General features: G+C 41.9%; 2 protein-coding genes across 2 annotated transcripts; one reads left to right on the top strand and one right to left on the bottom strand.

Annotated features, from left to right (window-relative positions):
• Nucleotides 1–1118: 1118 nt before the first annotated feature.
• Nucleotides 1119–2360, bottom strand: LOC139666930 (gastrula zinc finger protein XlCGF57.1-like). The gene has a single exon (XM_071546279.1). It carries the CDS (start codon nt 2328–2330, stop codon nt 1797–1799), a length of 534 nt encoding a protein of 177 aa, XP_071402380.1. The 5' UTR covers nt 2331–2360; the 3' UTR covers nt 1119–1796.
• Nucleotides 2361–4241: 1881 nt separating this feature from the next.
• On the top strand, nt 4242–10270 carry cenatac (centrosomal AT-AC splicing factor). The gene is made up of 11 exons (XM_071546272.1): nt 4242–4495; nt 5834–6000; nt 6138–6236; nt 6330–6396; nt 6573–6635; nt 7071–7138; nt 7242–7356; nt 7452–7482; nt 8162–8263; nt 8922–9054; nt 9971–10270. Exons 1-11 carry the CDS (start codon nt 4379–4381, stop codon nt 10062–10064), a joined length of 1056 nt encoding a protein of 351 aa, XP_071402373.1. The 5' UTR covers nt 4242–4378; the 3' UTR covers nt 10065–10270.
• Nucleotides 10271–15526: the final 5256 nt, after the last annotated feature.

Raw genomic sequence — 15526 nt, 5'->3', positions numbered from 1 at the left:
TGCCTCCATTGTGCTGGGTGCTGAAGTTCCAACACTGGATATTTGTTCCCTAAAGATAGAAATATTGTCATACAGTGGAAGGTACAATCATATCATCATATCATAATATCGAACTAATGTCCAAAGCATGATTCCAAAACAACGGAGCACGGATAAAGATCCTGGAAGTTAACTTGCCAACTGAGGCTGCATCAGACGGTGAATTGGCCGGGCTTGTCTGTCTCTTTTGCCCCCATGGCCGAATAGACTCTGATAATTATTCATTTAATTCAATTAATTAAAGTTAGACCCTCAATTGCTAGTTTGCAGTGCGTTTTCTAGACTCCATACAGGCAGATTAGTGGTCAGTAGTGCCTTCAAGGCTGGTCTGATTCAAAAGGGAAGATTGATTCCATCTGCGATTCACTTCTCTCCTAACTTTGTTCCAGACTGGTTTGTCAGATAGCCTCAGAGGCCAGTATGAAATAATACTTACTGCGCCAGGATCTGACAAACCAGCCTGGGAGGAAGCCTGGAAGGAGGATGCAATGTGAAGTAGCGTGATAAGTATCATCATTTAATATCAACCTCTGAGGCTATCTGACAAACTAGTATGGTCGGACTGAAAACCTGCGTAGTCTTGGGCCTCCATGACACCTGGTTCCTGTTCTAGACTAACACTTCACTTTATAATACACATACCACTGACCAATGCTGGGGGTCCTAACCCTCACTTTTCATATCAGCCAACACTGTGGAAAAGAACCCCCTCCCTAACACAACCCAGTCTCTCTCATTTCCAACAAATGTACCTATACTCCACTGGTTGACAAAGTTCCAGCAGTTTGTCGTGCCATTGATATGTCTCCTTATATGTCTCCTTAAGACAGAAATCGTTTTTGTTCACATACCTTCCAAGATGTATATACATACAATTCCTCTTTAACTTATCTATGGAAAATAAACTTTTTGGATTGATTGAAAGTCAAAAATACAGTTTATTTTAATTGACACAAACATTGCCAATGTAAACAAAACATGTTAGCAGCTTCAAAATACATAGCAAACTTGTGTTTAGTTGTCACATGCTTTCAAAATGACACCGGGCCACTGCAACTCTGGAGCCCAGAATGACTGAGTGAGCCACTGATAGATGGACTAACTGACAGACCCAAGCAGGAAAATACAGACAGATAAATATACAGTTAAGAGAGACAGGTAGGTGGTCGGACTGACAGACAGGTAATTTTGCATGTATTTTATGATTAAAAAAAAAAAAAATCTCCATCACTGTTTTTTAATCACTTTGCCTCAGTTTTATTGTGTACTTGTTTGAAATGAGAGTAAGACCTCTAGTGACTCTGACCCAAGTATGGACATTGTGAGCATTCTAAAATCATTTTGATGTTTGTAATAATAGATGAGGGCCACATGTTTTGTTTTTTTTGTCCCCTTTTCCCTTTACCCTTCGAGAGGTCCTTTTGTCCTCTTGCTAGGCCATCATTGTAAATAAGAATTTGTTCTTAACTGACCTGCCTGGTTAAATAAAAAAATTTAAAATAAAAAAAAATGTTGCTGCTCATCAAACATCTGGAAAAAAACAAACAAGATGCTAGCATGGTGAACCTCAGTCACAGTATTCCCTGTGGGATTCTTGTGGTACTTTGATTACCAGTCATAAATGTATTCAAACTTTTTAACAAATTTGCACTTCAATAATGCAACACTTTTTTAGCACTGGCAACTCCAGTATGGACAGTCGTGTGCTTCTTCAGGTTTGATCTGCTGCTGAACCCTTCTCCACAGAAACTGCATCTTTATGGTTTTTCCTCTGTATGGGTCCGAACATATTTTATCAAGCCTTTGTTTTTAGCAAAAGCTTTCCCACAAGTGCTGCACTTATATGGCTTTTCCCCTGTGTGGGTTCTGGTGTGCACTTTCAAATTGCCTCTGACAGCAAATCTTTTCCCACGCAAAAGACATTTATAAGGTTTCTCCCCTGTATGCACTTGGACATGCTTTGTGAGAGATGAGCTGTCGGCAAACTCCTTCCCGCAGTGGACACAGCTGTGAGGTCCCTCGCCTGTGTGAACTCTCATGTGCTTTCTTAACTCGTTACCACGGCTGAATCTTTTCCCACAGGTGTTGCAAGCATACGGCCTCTCCCCTGTGTGGATCCTAACATGCTGGTTGCGGTTCGATTGACAGGTGAATCCTTTTCCGCAAACTCTGCATCTGAAAGGCTTTTCCCCAGTGTGAGTTCTCATGTGTTTTACCAAGTCGGACTTCTGCTTGGACGTTTTCCCACAAGTGTCACATCTGAAAGGCTTTTCACCAGTGTGGGTTCTCATGTGAGTTTTTAAGTTTGTCAATGTGGATAATTCTTTACTACAACTGCCGCACTTGTGCAGTTTGTTGTTTGGTTTAGGCTCAGTACTCCTAGTTGATCCTGCGTTCCCACAGCTGGATGTTTTGTAACCTTGGCTCTCAGCTACATGACAGTTGTGAGAGAGGAGCTGGCGGTCACTGTCTGGTTCTGATACTGCAGGCTCTTTCTAGAGCCTCTTTCTCTGCTACACTCTGAGTTTGGAAAGGATCTGAATGCAGAGACTGATGTTCACTGTGGTCACTTCCATCACAAGCACGAGTCAACTTAAAGATACCAGCCTCCTCCTGCAGTAAAGGCTGCTCTCCCTCCTGACTGGTGCAGAGTTCCTCCTGTTCCTCTTTAATCTGTGGAGGCTCTGGGTCCTCTTGACCCAGACTGAAGTTCCTCTGCTGGTTACAGTGCTGCTGGTCAAGGAGAACCTCCTCCTTAACAACAGATGGCTGTGGGAGGTCTGAAGGGGGGAGGACAAAAGTAACTACTTTTTTTTATAGTGGTAGGAACATGGGACACTTGATCAAACAAATAGAAACCTACATTTTAACTAGAAAATGTGCTCAGCAGAGCAAAGACCTCCGCCACGTCTGACAACCAACTTTTGGTGAGTTTTGTGCAAATCCGTGCCTAACGCTTAGATATCCTGCTAACAGGCGGAGAAACACACAGACGCAGGCATATTACCTCATTGGTGGAGGGAACTATAAGGACAGTAGAGTCCCGGGAGCCTGTAGTCAGCTCCACTTATGGTCAATTATGATCTATTCCTCAATTGATCCAAATCGGGCTGCTTTAAAAGGTGGAACCTATGAGGTGACTATTTGTTTCACTAAAAACATTGAAACATTGAAATAATATAATATGGGCGACCAATCCCAACCAAACAAGAATAACAAAGAACATTGTGATTTTACCAACCTGTTCTGTGTAGCTTTATCTCAGGCTTCAATACGATATCCAGCAGCCTGCGCTGACGGTCGATCTCTTCCTCGTACACTACTATAGTTTTTTCAAACACTCCTAATATTTCCTCAGCAGCCGCAGTTAGTCGCTCGTTGACGAACGTCCTCATACTCTGGGCTGTAGACATTTCCACTGAAGTAGACACGAGATACTGTACAAGGAACACAGATAATCCAACTCTCAGCTACAGCTAAATAAAACGGCTGTGTTCCGCCAGCTCAAATAATAATAAGACTTCTGGTCCGACCTTTTCAGAATAAGAGCGTCATTTCTAGAAATCCACAACACTCAAATGTTGACTAAAAAACTTATTTTTTCCCTGATAAGAATTGTTGTAATAATTTATTTGATGGTTTCCCTCTACATTTAAACAGAGATTTGGCATTTTTGGATTACATAGGCTACACAGATTAAACACTACACAGGCCACCTTTCATTGTAAGTGCACAAGTTATATGTCAAAACACTCCTACAGACCTGTACTTTAACTACAAACTAACATTTAGGTCCAAGCTGTTTAAGAAAACTCATGACAGGCCCTCAAAGTCAGCCATAGTGTAATAATGTGACATTTGCAGAATAAAGTGGACACTGTACAGTTTACCTTTCATTGTAACTGCACAAGTCGTAATTTTTTAAAAACTTCCGCCGGAACGTTACATGATTTTATATGGAAATCGTTCCGCTTATCGTGGTTATTTTATTTATTTAAAGCTATTGTCACATTGAGTATGTAACATAGCTGTAAAAATGTCAAAACGAACAGAGCGTGTATACTGGATACTAGATGGTAAAGATTGCAATAACGCAGATTAGACATTATCGCATCATCGTTAGACTGTCGGAACTGAAATACGGGGGAAACATATCTGGACGACACTGCTTCCTCTCCAGCCGACTATGCTAGCCGACGTTAGCTTGCTCGCTACCCGAACCCGAGTAGGCGGACAGACGGACTGGAAAGAACCGAGATGGATAGAAAATTCTGCTTCTAGTTTAGATAGACCGTTTATTCATTAATTATATTGTGTCCGTGTCTTGCAGATTGGCTAGATGGGTGCATTTTATTGTGCCATATGTAGGCAAACGTCTTTCTCTGGCAAGGGGCACATCTTCGGAAAAAGTCACCAAAGCAGACTCAGAGTGGTTCTTCTCAAATTCTTGGAAAAGGTAAGCAGGTTAACTTTTAACTGGTTCTGACTGATGACCAGAGGTTTGGCCAGTTAATGTTGTGCACCCACAGGCGCTCTAAACAGTCTTCTGGCTTAATGATAGCTGTTAACCAGTCTCAACACTACAATTGTTTGTCACACCGTGCCAAGCTGCGAATGGTTATATCTGTATTTTTATTTTAATAGCCAAGAAAACAGAAATCCCCGTACAAAGGTGTTTTTCTGGGATTCCTTTTCACATCCAAGTTTTTTCATACTTTCACAATGGCCACTGGGAGGCGCAAACATCAAGGAAATCACATCTTCAACGATCATTTATTGGCATAGAATGAAAAGTGCCATCATGTAAACCAGTGATTCTCAACCTTTTTCATATCAAGGACCCCTAATTTAGTCCACATTAGGGCCACGGACCCCCATTTGATGAGATTTTGTCTGTTGGACCCAAATCTCAGAATATTTTTATTGTTGCATATGATTTTGTCTAGAATTTCATCACTATCTGTATTGTAGGTAGAGAGATAACAGAGAAACTATGATCAAAACAGTCATTCTTCTACATTCTCTAATTGTGTTAACTTATTGTAAATTAAATAATGGTGAAGTTTAACACTTCATCAATTGGCTTGGGTACCCCCTGGAACCCTCTTAAGGACCCCTGGTGGTCCCCGGACCCCACGTTGAGCGGAGAAGTCAAGTGACAGAACTTCATTTGTGTCCATTCGTTTAAATGGTTCGAGATCAGATGTGATAGTGATCTTAATATATACACTGGCTTAAAAGGCAGTATTGTATCTATATATTCTGTATCTATATATTAAGTCACTGTCTGTGGGCCTATATCAGTCCCGATCCTTTCTTGATAAGTAGTTTAAAAAATGCACACACCATTGAAAAGACAGGGCGTTTGATTCATAACACAGGCTGCCCCACACTGCTAAATAGAAATACCATAATTACATCAAAGACATTTTAAGGGTTATACTTGGATGTTCTGTGATTTCTGTTGATATGTACCGTAGGCCTAATGGTTTTTATTGGTAGGTCTATGAATTGGCTAAAACTATTCAAGCTGATGGGTCACAGTGTAGTCTATTGCAGACAAAATTTTTGATTTTTTAGTGATTTGTTTTGCTTTTTCCATCAGAACAGTCATGTATGCGATAAAAAATGACTTCTTCGCACTTAAAAAGGCCTGCCCACATTGTTACTGAACAGCAGTTGTAATACTTGGGTATTACTGTTATGCTGTCCCATTGATAGATTTCTTTTTTTTCCTTGAAACAGAAAGATAACTTGACCTTCCTGTTTTTGCTGACTCCATTGTCTCTCCCAGGTGAAAGAAGCCCGGCGAACAATTAAAAAACCCCAAGTAGAGAAGTTTGATTGCACTCAGCATCGGAATACGTTCTGGTGCTACTGCTGCGGGCTTCAAATTGAAAGAAATGTCACCGACGGCAACATGACTGTGCTGTACGGGGGCTTGCTGGAGCACATGGCCACGTAAGCTTATTTTTTATTTTCACTTTTTTCAGCTACGCTTCACGTTCACACAAGGTACCCAGTCCAATCAACAGAGTTTTACTGTTAGCTGATATCTGTTGTATCTAATACATTTTGAATGCTGTCACTGCTTTCAGACCAGAACACAGGAAGAATACACACAAGTTCTGGTGGGAGAACAAGGCCGACCCCAAGCTTAGAGACAAGGTCATCATCACAATGGAGGAAACCGAAAGGTAAGCTTGCAGAGCCAGACATCTATGCGTAAAAGCTAGTTTGGAAAAGTGAGGATTCTCTACTGAGGATTATAGATTTTTTTTATTTTTCAGGTTCAAAGCTGAGGTGGAAAAAGTATTGGGCACATTTGTGGAGAAGGAGGATGAATTCATTAAACAGGTAACGCACAAGTTCATTCTTTTTGTTTTGAGATTAGCTTTGCATAAACCTTGAAGACCAGGTAAACCGTCTTAGTGCCTTTTCTCAAGAGCACCTTGGTGGTAGTTGTTACGAGATGCTGTTTGGCCCAGGTCTAGCTGATGGTTTTTTTTTTTGGTTTTTTTTTGTGCACCCAGCAAGCGGATCACATCCGGGCCCAGGAGAAGCATCGTCAGGAGGTCCTCCAGGCCCTTATAGAGGTTTGTTTTCCCAGGATGCAAGGGCAGTATCCCTCCCTGTGGCCTCGCACTGTTTTTCTTTTCCTCATTATGAGTTGTGTTTAGGGGTTTAGGGTGGAAAATTGCCACCATCCACCAGCCGAATGTTTGGCTGTGGCTGGCAAGTTTGTCATCTCTACTAGCCACTTAAGCATGTAACCAACCATCATTTGGAGGTTCTATTCAGTTCCTAAACAGAAGAAAGAAAGAGGAGAAAAAAGTAGATAGATGGAGAAAATAAAGAACAGTGGAAAGGGAGAGAAAAACACAGAGATTAAGAGAGACAAAGAGTGAAATGGAGAGATATTTGTAACAGTTGTGATAAAATAGTGTGTGTGAGGACTGTGATGATGGGGCGTGGGTAGTGGTCAGCCTTCCTCTATGAACTACTGTTGGCTTTTCCTGAATCAACATCAGCCCGAGGCAGAGCTGGAGTTGCCCAACGGAGCCAACGGCCCCGGCTCCTCCGTGGAGGAGGCTGCTAGGTAACGTTTCCACCGGCGACATTGTACATCTTTTTGCATATCATCACCAAAAATGATTTGTAGATCTGAAGCTCATCTTGTCTGATGTCGTCTGGGAGAAAAGCTCTCACTTTAGGCCGCAGGGCTCAGAGCAGCAGGCGGGGCCCAGCTGGGTCGACCCGATGGTGGAGGTGCAGTGGGCCGGACCAGGACAAGGCCTGACGTTCATCGGTTACCAGGTAGATGCACAGCTCTTGTAAAAAAAAAATGTGTTTCAGGTTTGTTATACAACTGTAAATGCTTAACTTGATGCATTGTTTTTCCTCTTTCCCAGGATTCGTCAAACAGTGGAAATGTTCACACAGGTAAAATGATGGGTTACATGCGCATGTTCATTTATGTCATTGAAGAATAGAATTTATGTTTGAGTTTTATGTGCCTGCCTTTGAATAACAATTTCCGAGATTTCCTTGGTGCACAGCCATCTTGGACCAGTCCTGCTGAGTGGGGATTGGGACATGAACTAGGGCTAAACGATTTTGAAAAAATATCTAATTGCGATTATTTTGACTGATGTTGCAACTGCGATATGATTTGCAATATTAGAGGGAATGATAATTTTTACATCATTATTCTCATTTTCATTGAAAAACGTATTAAAATGATTATGGTGTGATTTTTGCAGGGATCTGTACCAAACAAAGATGTTTTCTTAAGTCTGTAGAATATGATGTGCGATTTCGATAAAATTTCGATTAATTCTTCAGCCCTAACATGAACATGAGATGCTACGTAGTGCAAAAACAGAAAATGCGTCGTCATGCATACATTGGAATGGAACAACAATATTTTTCTGTACTTTTACCGTACCACAAATGTTTTTGTGTAATTTCCAAACTTTTCAAGACCTGGAAATTGCTACATTTGTTTTCCATATATTTCCATACATTCCAAACCTGTATAGGAACCCTGCATCTCTCCCAAGAGTTTATTATGACTTCTGTGCTCAGTGCATCTCTTGAGCATGTACACTGTGTGTTGTAGGAGCGATTCCTCCTTGGTTCCAGGACGACCCGCTGGAGGGAAGCTCCGGAGCAGCAGCGCAGCAGGAGATCGGCCCGTCGCTCCAAGACTTCCTCAAACAGAGTAGGAAATGCACTCACAACACAAAACCTCCACATTACACATTTAATAGCTGAGAATGTCTTGTGGGTTTTTTTTTTTAAGTTGTAATGTGTTATGTCAATTTTATAAAAACAGTTTCAGCCCAGCAATCGGTTTGGTCAAAGAAGTGTTCCAACCGTGATGATAATTCCTATGAGTGTTTTATTGGTTGCTATGGCATCTCTAGTGGTAACCAGGGAGCTAATTTAGTGATATTTCTTGTTTTCTTCTGGTTTCTTTATTCGTTCTAAAAGCCATAATATGCTTGAAGATGTTCTTGATTTGTTCTTTGCCGCCTACTCTCACATCACTGTCGCACCCATGATCATAATAAAGAATGCCCTCTTGGGTATTACTGCTATACTAACTGTAATCACAGCATCAACATATTAGTCGCTGACCTTCATCTTAGTCAGGAATCTGTTTATATATATTTTAACCTGTGTCTTTATTTATCCATATAGTTCCATCAATATGACGATTCTCTTTTTCAAGGGAGACCTGGCTAAAAAACAAGTTGCAGAACAGTTGCAGACAAACAACGTAGAGCAACATTCAAAGGCACATAAAACAATACAATCAAAAAATCACATGAAAGATAAGAGGATAATCAAAATGTGCTCCTTCTGTCTTTTGCCAGAGGAGCAGGAGAAGCTGAGGAAGCTGCCGCCGAACAGAGTCGGGGCCAACTTTGACCACAGCTCCCAGACGGACGCCAACTGGCTGCCGTCGTTTGGCAGAGTGTGGAACAGCGGCCGACGCTGGCAGTCCAGGTGAGATCACTTCTGTAGCAGCAGTTGTTTTGAATGAGACGATTGAATGATTAGGGATGGAATGATATATCGAAAAAATAATATATAGCAATACAAAAATGTGACAATAGGTATCATGGGGCAGAAAAATGTCATAGTTAGTAATGTTTTATTGGGTGAAGTGGGGGAAAACCGTTTTTTCTTGGGGTGTAAAATGGCCACCAGGAACCAGCCAAATCCTTGTACATTTTGGCTGTGGCTGGTAAGTTTGTCTTAAAAGTTTGTTTTCAATTTTAAAAATCATATTTGGTTGGAGAAATATTGCCCTGTTATTTGTCCACTTGAGAAGAATAATTCAGCCTACAGTTTTTCAAATTGTAATGGTATAGGTGAAAAATATTTTGCTTTTTAATTTCACCCAGAACTTGATGCATTTTTTTTTTCCTGCCTTTTTAGTGTTCTTGATCACATCCCTGCAGAAAACAGCATACCACAAGTGACACTCCAGTTTGCCTTAGTTCATAGCTATAAAATACCTTGCACACACGTGCAAAACCACATTCATTCAGATAAAAGCAACCTGCATTCTCTCTCCCAGGCTGCCAACAGATTACTTGTTTTCACATTTGTCTTCAAGCTAAATCTAGATTTAGATAGTATTGAACTGGGGCTTTTTATCTACAGGCCACAGTTGGCTGGTGAATCTCCAAAATTAATCAGCCAAACCAGTTAATTGCTGCCTTTTGTTTCAGTGCCCCTCTGTTTAATGGAGTTTTTAAACAAAGAATTTGCACCAGCATTTCTAACATTCACTAACACAAGACTGCTGCCAAACCTGCTGTTTGTATGTCTTGTTTGTTCATCACTACAGTAGATTAATTGGAGGATCTCGTGGATCTCTATACATATGGATGTGATGGATTTTATTTGTCAACAGGCACCAGTTCAGAGAAGAGGAGGGGCACACAAACAGACAGAAGAGGAAGAGGGAGCATGGTACAGAGGGGGCGAAGAAAACAAAAACTCAGTAGCTGAAAAAATTCTGTCAGTAGTCTGGAGTATGTACAGAATGTATGTATGAAAGGATGTATATAGTCTGTAACATTTGAATAAAATTTGTATACTGTGTATTTTTCTGAGTAGTAGGACAACCACTGTAAGGACAGAACCTGCTGTAAGTTTGTATGTAAAGCAGCACCTATTGGACATGTTCATGTTACAAAGTTACCTTTGAGAATGGCACTTCTGAATAAAACATGCATGATGCAACTTCACAACAACTTTTCTGCCTTTTTACATATATAAAAAAAGGAAAGTTTACTAAGCTTGTATGCTCTTTTTCAACTTTTACTTTCCCTGCCAAAATACTCGGCCAATAAACTGCAGGGGGCGCCAGTCACACAGCTACCAGAGGCCAGAGGAAGAGATGCTCAAGAACAGTGTTGAGATGATAAAGGCAGTGTGTTGAAGGATATCGCTGAGACAACAAAAAATGTTATACGATGCATGATAGCATGTTTATAGACTGAATCCTGTAGATTTTTTTTCCTCCCCAAAATGTATAGATATAGTTCTGGAATACCAGTACTCAATTGCAAATTTAATCTTTTTATTCTCCATGTAGAGCTGTGTTTCTCTGTGTTTCGGCTCAAAACCCCCAACAATAAAGTGATGCCTGCCTGCGCATGACCTATAAATGCACAAAATGGAGAACCTTTACACTAAATGATGACATTTCCCTTTTCAAGGTATGTTGATGAAATATTGGAAGAAGGTTAAAAGCTGCAAATTTTCATTATGTTGTGAAAAAATTTGACTGATCACAATATTAAACATGATTAGATTTGTATTTTAGAAAATCATGTTTCATGTTTCAATCATATTTCTTGAATCGTCTTGCTTGAATCCACTTCTAGACCCTGTACTTACCAAGACTAGAGATTGTGAGGTTGAATATTAAGAAGTCCCCCTTTACTGCATACATGCCAAACTGCTGCTGTGCTCTGACTCCATCCCTATAAGAGGAATTGTTTGGAAAATAAAGTGTTGCTGTCTTTTCTGCCATCAGGGATGATCTGGTGCTGCAATATACCGATTTGGCTCTGCTGTATAGAAAGAATTTCCTACATTAATGTGGAATAGATCCAGGGTAAATGCATGAAAGGGGGATTTTGCAATGGCTGCTATACTGGCTTTAAACCATGCATGTGTCTCCTAACTGTAGAACGAAGTCACTTGGTGCTATTCTTTGGAACAAGCTGTCTGATTATCTGAGATCTGCTGCAACTGTGTCCTCTTTTAAAACCTGCCTTTTTTCTCAGGCCTTTGGATAGTTAGTCTGTGTGTGTGTGCGCGCTGTTGTAGGGCTAGGACTGGGGGTTATTTTGTGTGTGTGGGTGTGTGTGTGTGCTAAATCTTCTGCCTACAAACATTTGAGACCATTGGTGGATTTGCATAGACACATGTACTGTATGGGTGGTGTAGGGGGTGTGTGTGTATGTGTGTGGCTGAAATGCTATTTTATTTACGTGGAGTATATTTTATATATGTGTATTGTATTTACTTATCTGTTTATTGTCACTATTGTCACACTTTGTCCTTTAATGTGAAGCACATTGAGCTTACCTGTGTATGAAATGTGCTACTACAAATAAAATTGACTACTGTTTCACTGTCAAAGGAGAACATTAACAGAACGTAAACAGATGGATGAATTGCCTAGAACAGTAAATCGAGGGACCTACTGCTCCTTCAAGATCGTTTTTGCACGGGAGGCCACTCCTTGAGCGTACAGTAGGTCTCTTTATCTGTACGGGCCTCTTTCTCTGTACAGGAAAACGTAATCAGGCCCCAGTGTGTTCTGGGCAGATGGGTGTGGAGGGAATGGGGATGCAACGTGTAGCTGGTCTATTCTTAGCTCCCTGACAACATGGCTGTGGCTCATTCTGTAGGAGAACACTGTACAGATGGAAAATTACACACCGTTTACACCATCGATGCATTTGATTGACAGTTGAATAGCTTCCGTAAATCAATTTTATCATATGTTGATTTCACTGTATGGATTGCATTTGAGGCATTGTTATATTATTATCTATCGTTGTTCTAGTTTTCTTTAGGCGATTGGTTGCCCTATTGACAGCACAGTAGCCTTAGCAGTAAAGAATGGGAGGAGAGAAAAAGCACGTGTACTGGGCGTGTTTTACGTTAATCCGCAGTCCAATCACTTAGTGGGATTTTCGAATAAATTTGCGTAATTTAAACAGGGCGTGACCCCGAGCTCTGATTGGCTACGCGGAGCAGAAGCGACCAATCGGTTAAATGACAGGCGCTCAGCTGTCCCGAAAGCCCCGCCTCCTATTTATTATCCAGCAAACCCCGGAAACGTCGTCGTTTAAAGGGACAGGAGGATTTTTTTTTTAGGCAAAGGTTGAAACAACGAAAACAGCTGCGAGCACAGAAAAAAAAAGCATAGAGAGGAGGGACGTAGTCAGCCAACAAGCGAGCTATGTGGCAAGAAGAGTGAGGGAGACAGACTGGGAAGACGAGACTAAAACTGTCCGTTTATTTGACCATCCACTAAAGACATTTCTAGCTAGGTGGCTAACGGCTCTTAGCCTGCTACGAAGTCCATTTTCTTTCTGTAGCTGTTTGAATCCAGGCAAGATTCCTACAACGCAGCAGAGAACACGGGTGAGAGATAAAAAAGGCCAAAGTCCCGGACGACGGGGACGCCTTGGGGTGCCAGTCTTTTTCCTTTTTAACCCTTCTCACTCCACGTCTTCTGCAGTGCTTTTCTTTGGTGAGTATAAAGCTTTTGCCAGCCAGCCAGCTAGCTCACAATGTCATTGCATTGTGTGAACTTGACAGGCAGCTAGTGTGTAAATTGTGCAAGAGCCCAGGTAGCTAATTCCGAGCAACTGAGATGTATATTCATTCACAGTTATATGTTTTTCTTTCTTAATGTATCTTGGAATCTGAGCACGAACCAACAATCACTGGAATCCAGCCGAGGCCAGCTGATGACATGACATTAGCTATTACAGGCATCTTGCAGTGTGTAGGGGGCGTTCCCCTGCTTTGTCTGCCTTCCTCACTCTTTCTTCCTATGTGTGTGTGTGTGTGTATGTGCGCGCGCGCGCAGTCTGCGGTAGTGAGGGACAAAGTGGTAGAAATCCCAGTGAATCGGCTAACCATGATGAATGGGGGTGTGTGCTTAATCTATGCGCACCTATATGCAATCACAGGCTGAATGCATAGGCTATGCGGAAGGCAGGGAGAGAGGGAGGGAGGGATCAACCAGCATTGGCATAAATCTTTGAGATTATGCCTGTACCTCAGCGGGTGGAATGATGATCAGTGGAAAGCTTACAGGAGAGAGAGGATAGACCTGAATGCAGTGGGTGTGTTATTGTTCCCTTGGTTTGCACTTGGGAATTGCATTGCATCATGCAGCGGCGGGAACATTGAAAATTGGCACTAAATCTTTGTTACAATATTTAATCTAGCTATAAAGTAATAGATCAGAGTGCATTACGGTGGTTTTATTATGCACAACTGCAATGCCTTGGCCCCCTTTGTCCTGACAAGCAGGGCATGATAGCATTGCATTGACATACACATTAGGCACACGTGTATGCACTCTCTCTCTCTCTCTCACACTCTCACACACACACACACCCTACACCACCCATACAGTACATGTGCCTATGCAAATCCACCAATGGTCTCAAATGTATGTAGGCAGAAGATTTGGCGCACATACGCACACACTCAGTCTTTTCTGCTGAAAATATATCTGCAGGTCTACATTCTTATCTCTGTGGCTTGCCCTTGCATTGCTCTGACAGCCCCCCCCCCCCCCCCCTCCCCACACACACACACACACACACACACACACTCCCCCTCTCTGTCTGTGAAAAACCAATGGGCATTGTCCTCAGCTGAGTGTGACGTCATGCAGAGCCGAACTGCAACCCTGAAGGCAAGGTGTTCGTTGTTCAGCAGACCTGAATCCTGGGTCTTGGCCTGTCTGGTGCACAGTCGCTCTTTTATTTTAGCTTACAAATGCCGAATCACACTGGGAAAATGAGGCAAATGTGGGAAAAAGAAAATAAATACAAACCGTGCAGGTGAGACAAAGAAACATGTAAAAAGCTCTCATCTCCAAAAGAGAAGGGGGGGGGTTAGAATGACAAACAGTAATATAAATATCATCAAAAACGCAACAAAGATTTAAAAAAACAACAACAAAACAAAATGCATATAGCAAGTAAAGGAAATGAGTACATGTCCCTAGTGATGGCGGGGCCATTGTGGCCACACCTCACTGACACATTATCTTAAACCCCAGGGAAATGTATGGTGCTGTGCTTTTTTATGGCCCTGCCCAATAAAACGAGTAAAGCAAGAGTATGTTCATGAGTAGGAGTGTGTGTGTGTGTGTGTTTTCATGATGGAAAAGTGAGAGAATGTACAGTATGTTGTGTTTTTTACCATGTATGTGGAGGCACCGGTGCCTACTGACGCCATTTGGAAGATGATTTAGATTATGGGCAACATGAGGCAAATCCTTAGGACAGGCTTGCAGAGTTTCCCCTGATTCCGTCTGAATAGATTAGGCCCAGACTAACAGTGTTATAGCCTGTGTCAAATGTAAGCCTCCATGTAGCTTTCCTGGCGTTGCCTGTGATACTGCGCAGCTCATCTGGTAGAGCAGTGAGTAGAGAGCGGTACTAGGGACTCCATTCGCCCTGGGGCCACCCGTGCTATTAATGTGTGCACCCTACTTCACATCACCTTCTAAGGCCACTTGGATAAAGGAGTTCACCGGTTGCCAAGTGGCATATGCCTTCCACAGCGCTGATCGCCAGTATCTAATTGTGTGGTTAATGGGTTATGGCTGCAATTCTCTTTTTCCTCATACCAAGCATCTCACAGATGGCAAAATACACACACACACACACACACACACAGAGGAAGTGCAGCTTGCTCCTGGTGCTCAGCTGATAAAGTTTTTCACGTGCACTTCATTCTCTACACCCCAGCCATAGATAAGCCTTCTGAAGAAAAAACCCTGAGTGTGTGTGTGTGTGTGTAGGCTCTGCATAGTGTTTATGCTACAAGTGTGTGTGTGTGTGTGTGTGTGCGTGTGTGTGTGTGTGTTTGTGTTTGTGTGTGTATGGGGAGCTGGGGGGGCTATTAAACGCTTTGGGCTGATGAAGGCTTGTTGTCAGCCCTCTAATGTGTCTCTGCAGGATTTGATGTCAGAGATTACAGATGATTATGTGGGTTAGAGCCAGTACTCAGCGCTGCTCTGGGGCTATATTGATCTCCGGTGTGAGTGTGTCTTTGTGTATGTGTACACACTTGTACTTACATCCTTATGAGGGCCAAATAACCTCACTTCAGTAAAAGAGCTATTTAAGGGTTTTGTCTTAGGTTTATGTTTAAGGGTTAGGCATGTACTGTTGAAGGTTAAATGTAGGGTTTA

The sequence above is a fragment of the Centroberyx affinis genome, unplaced genomic scaffold (genome assembly GCF_046629955.1).
Source record: "Centroberyx affinis isolate AG114_WGS23_722 - 3 ecotype Tasmania unplaced genomic scaffold, CSIRO-AGI_Caff_v1 ptg005195l_1, whole genome shotgun sequence".
In the NCBI taxonomy this organism is placed as follows: domain Eukaryota; kingdom Metazoa; phylum Chordata; class Actinopteri; order Beryciformes; family Berycidae; genus Centroberyx; species Centroberyx affinis.
Note: the sequence above shows the minus strand (reverse complement) of the source record. Positions and strands in the feature narration are given on the sequence as shown.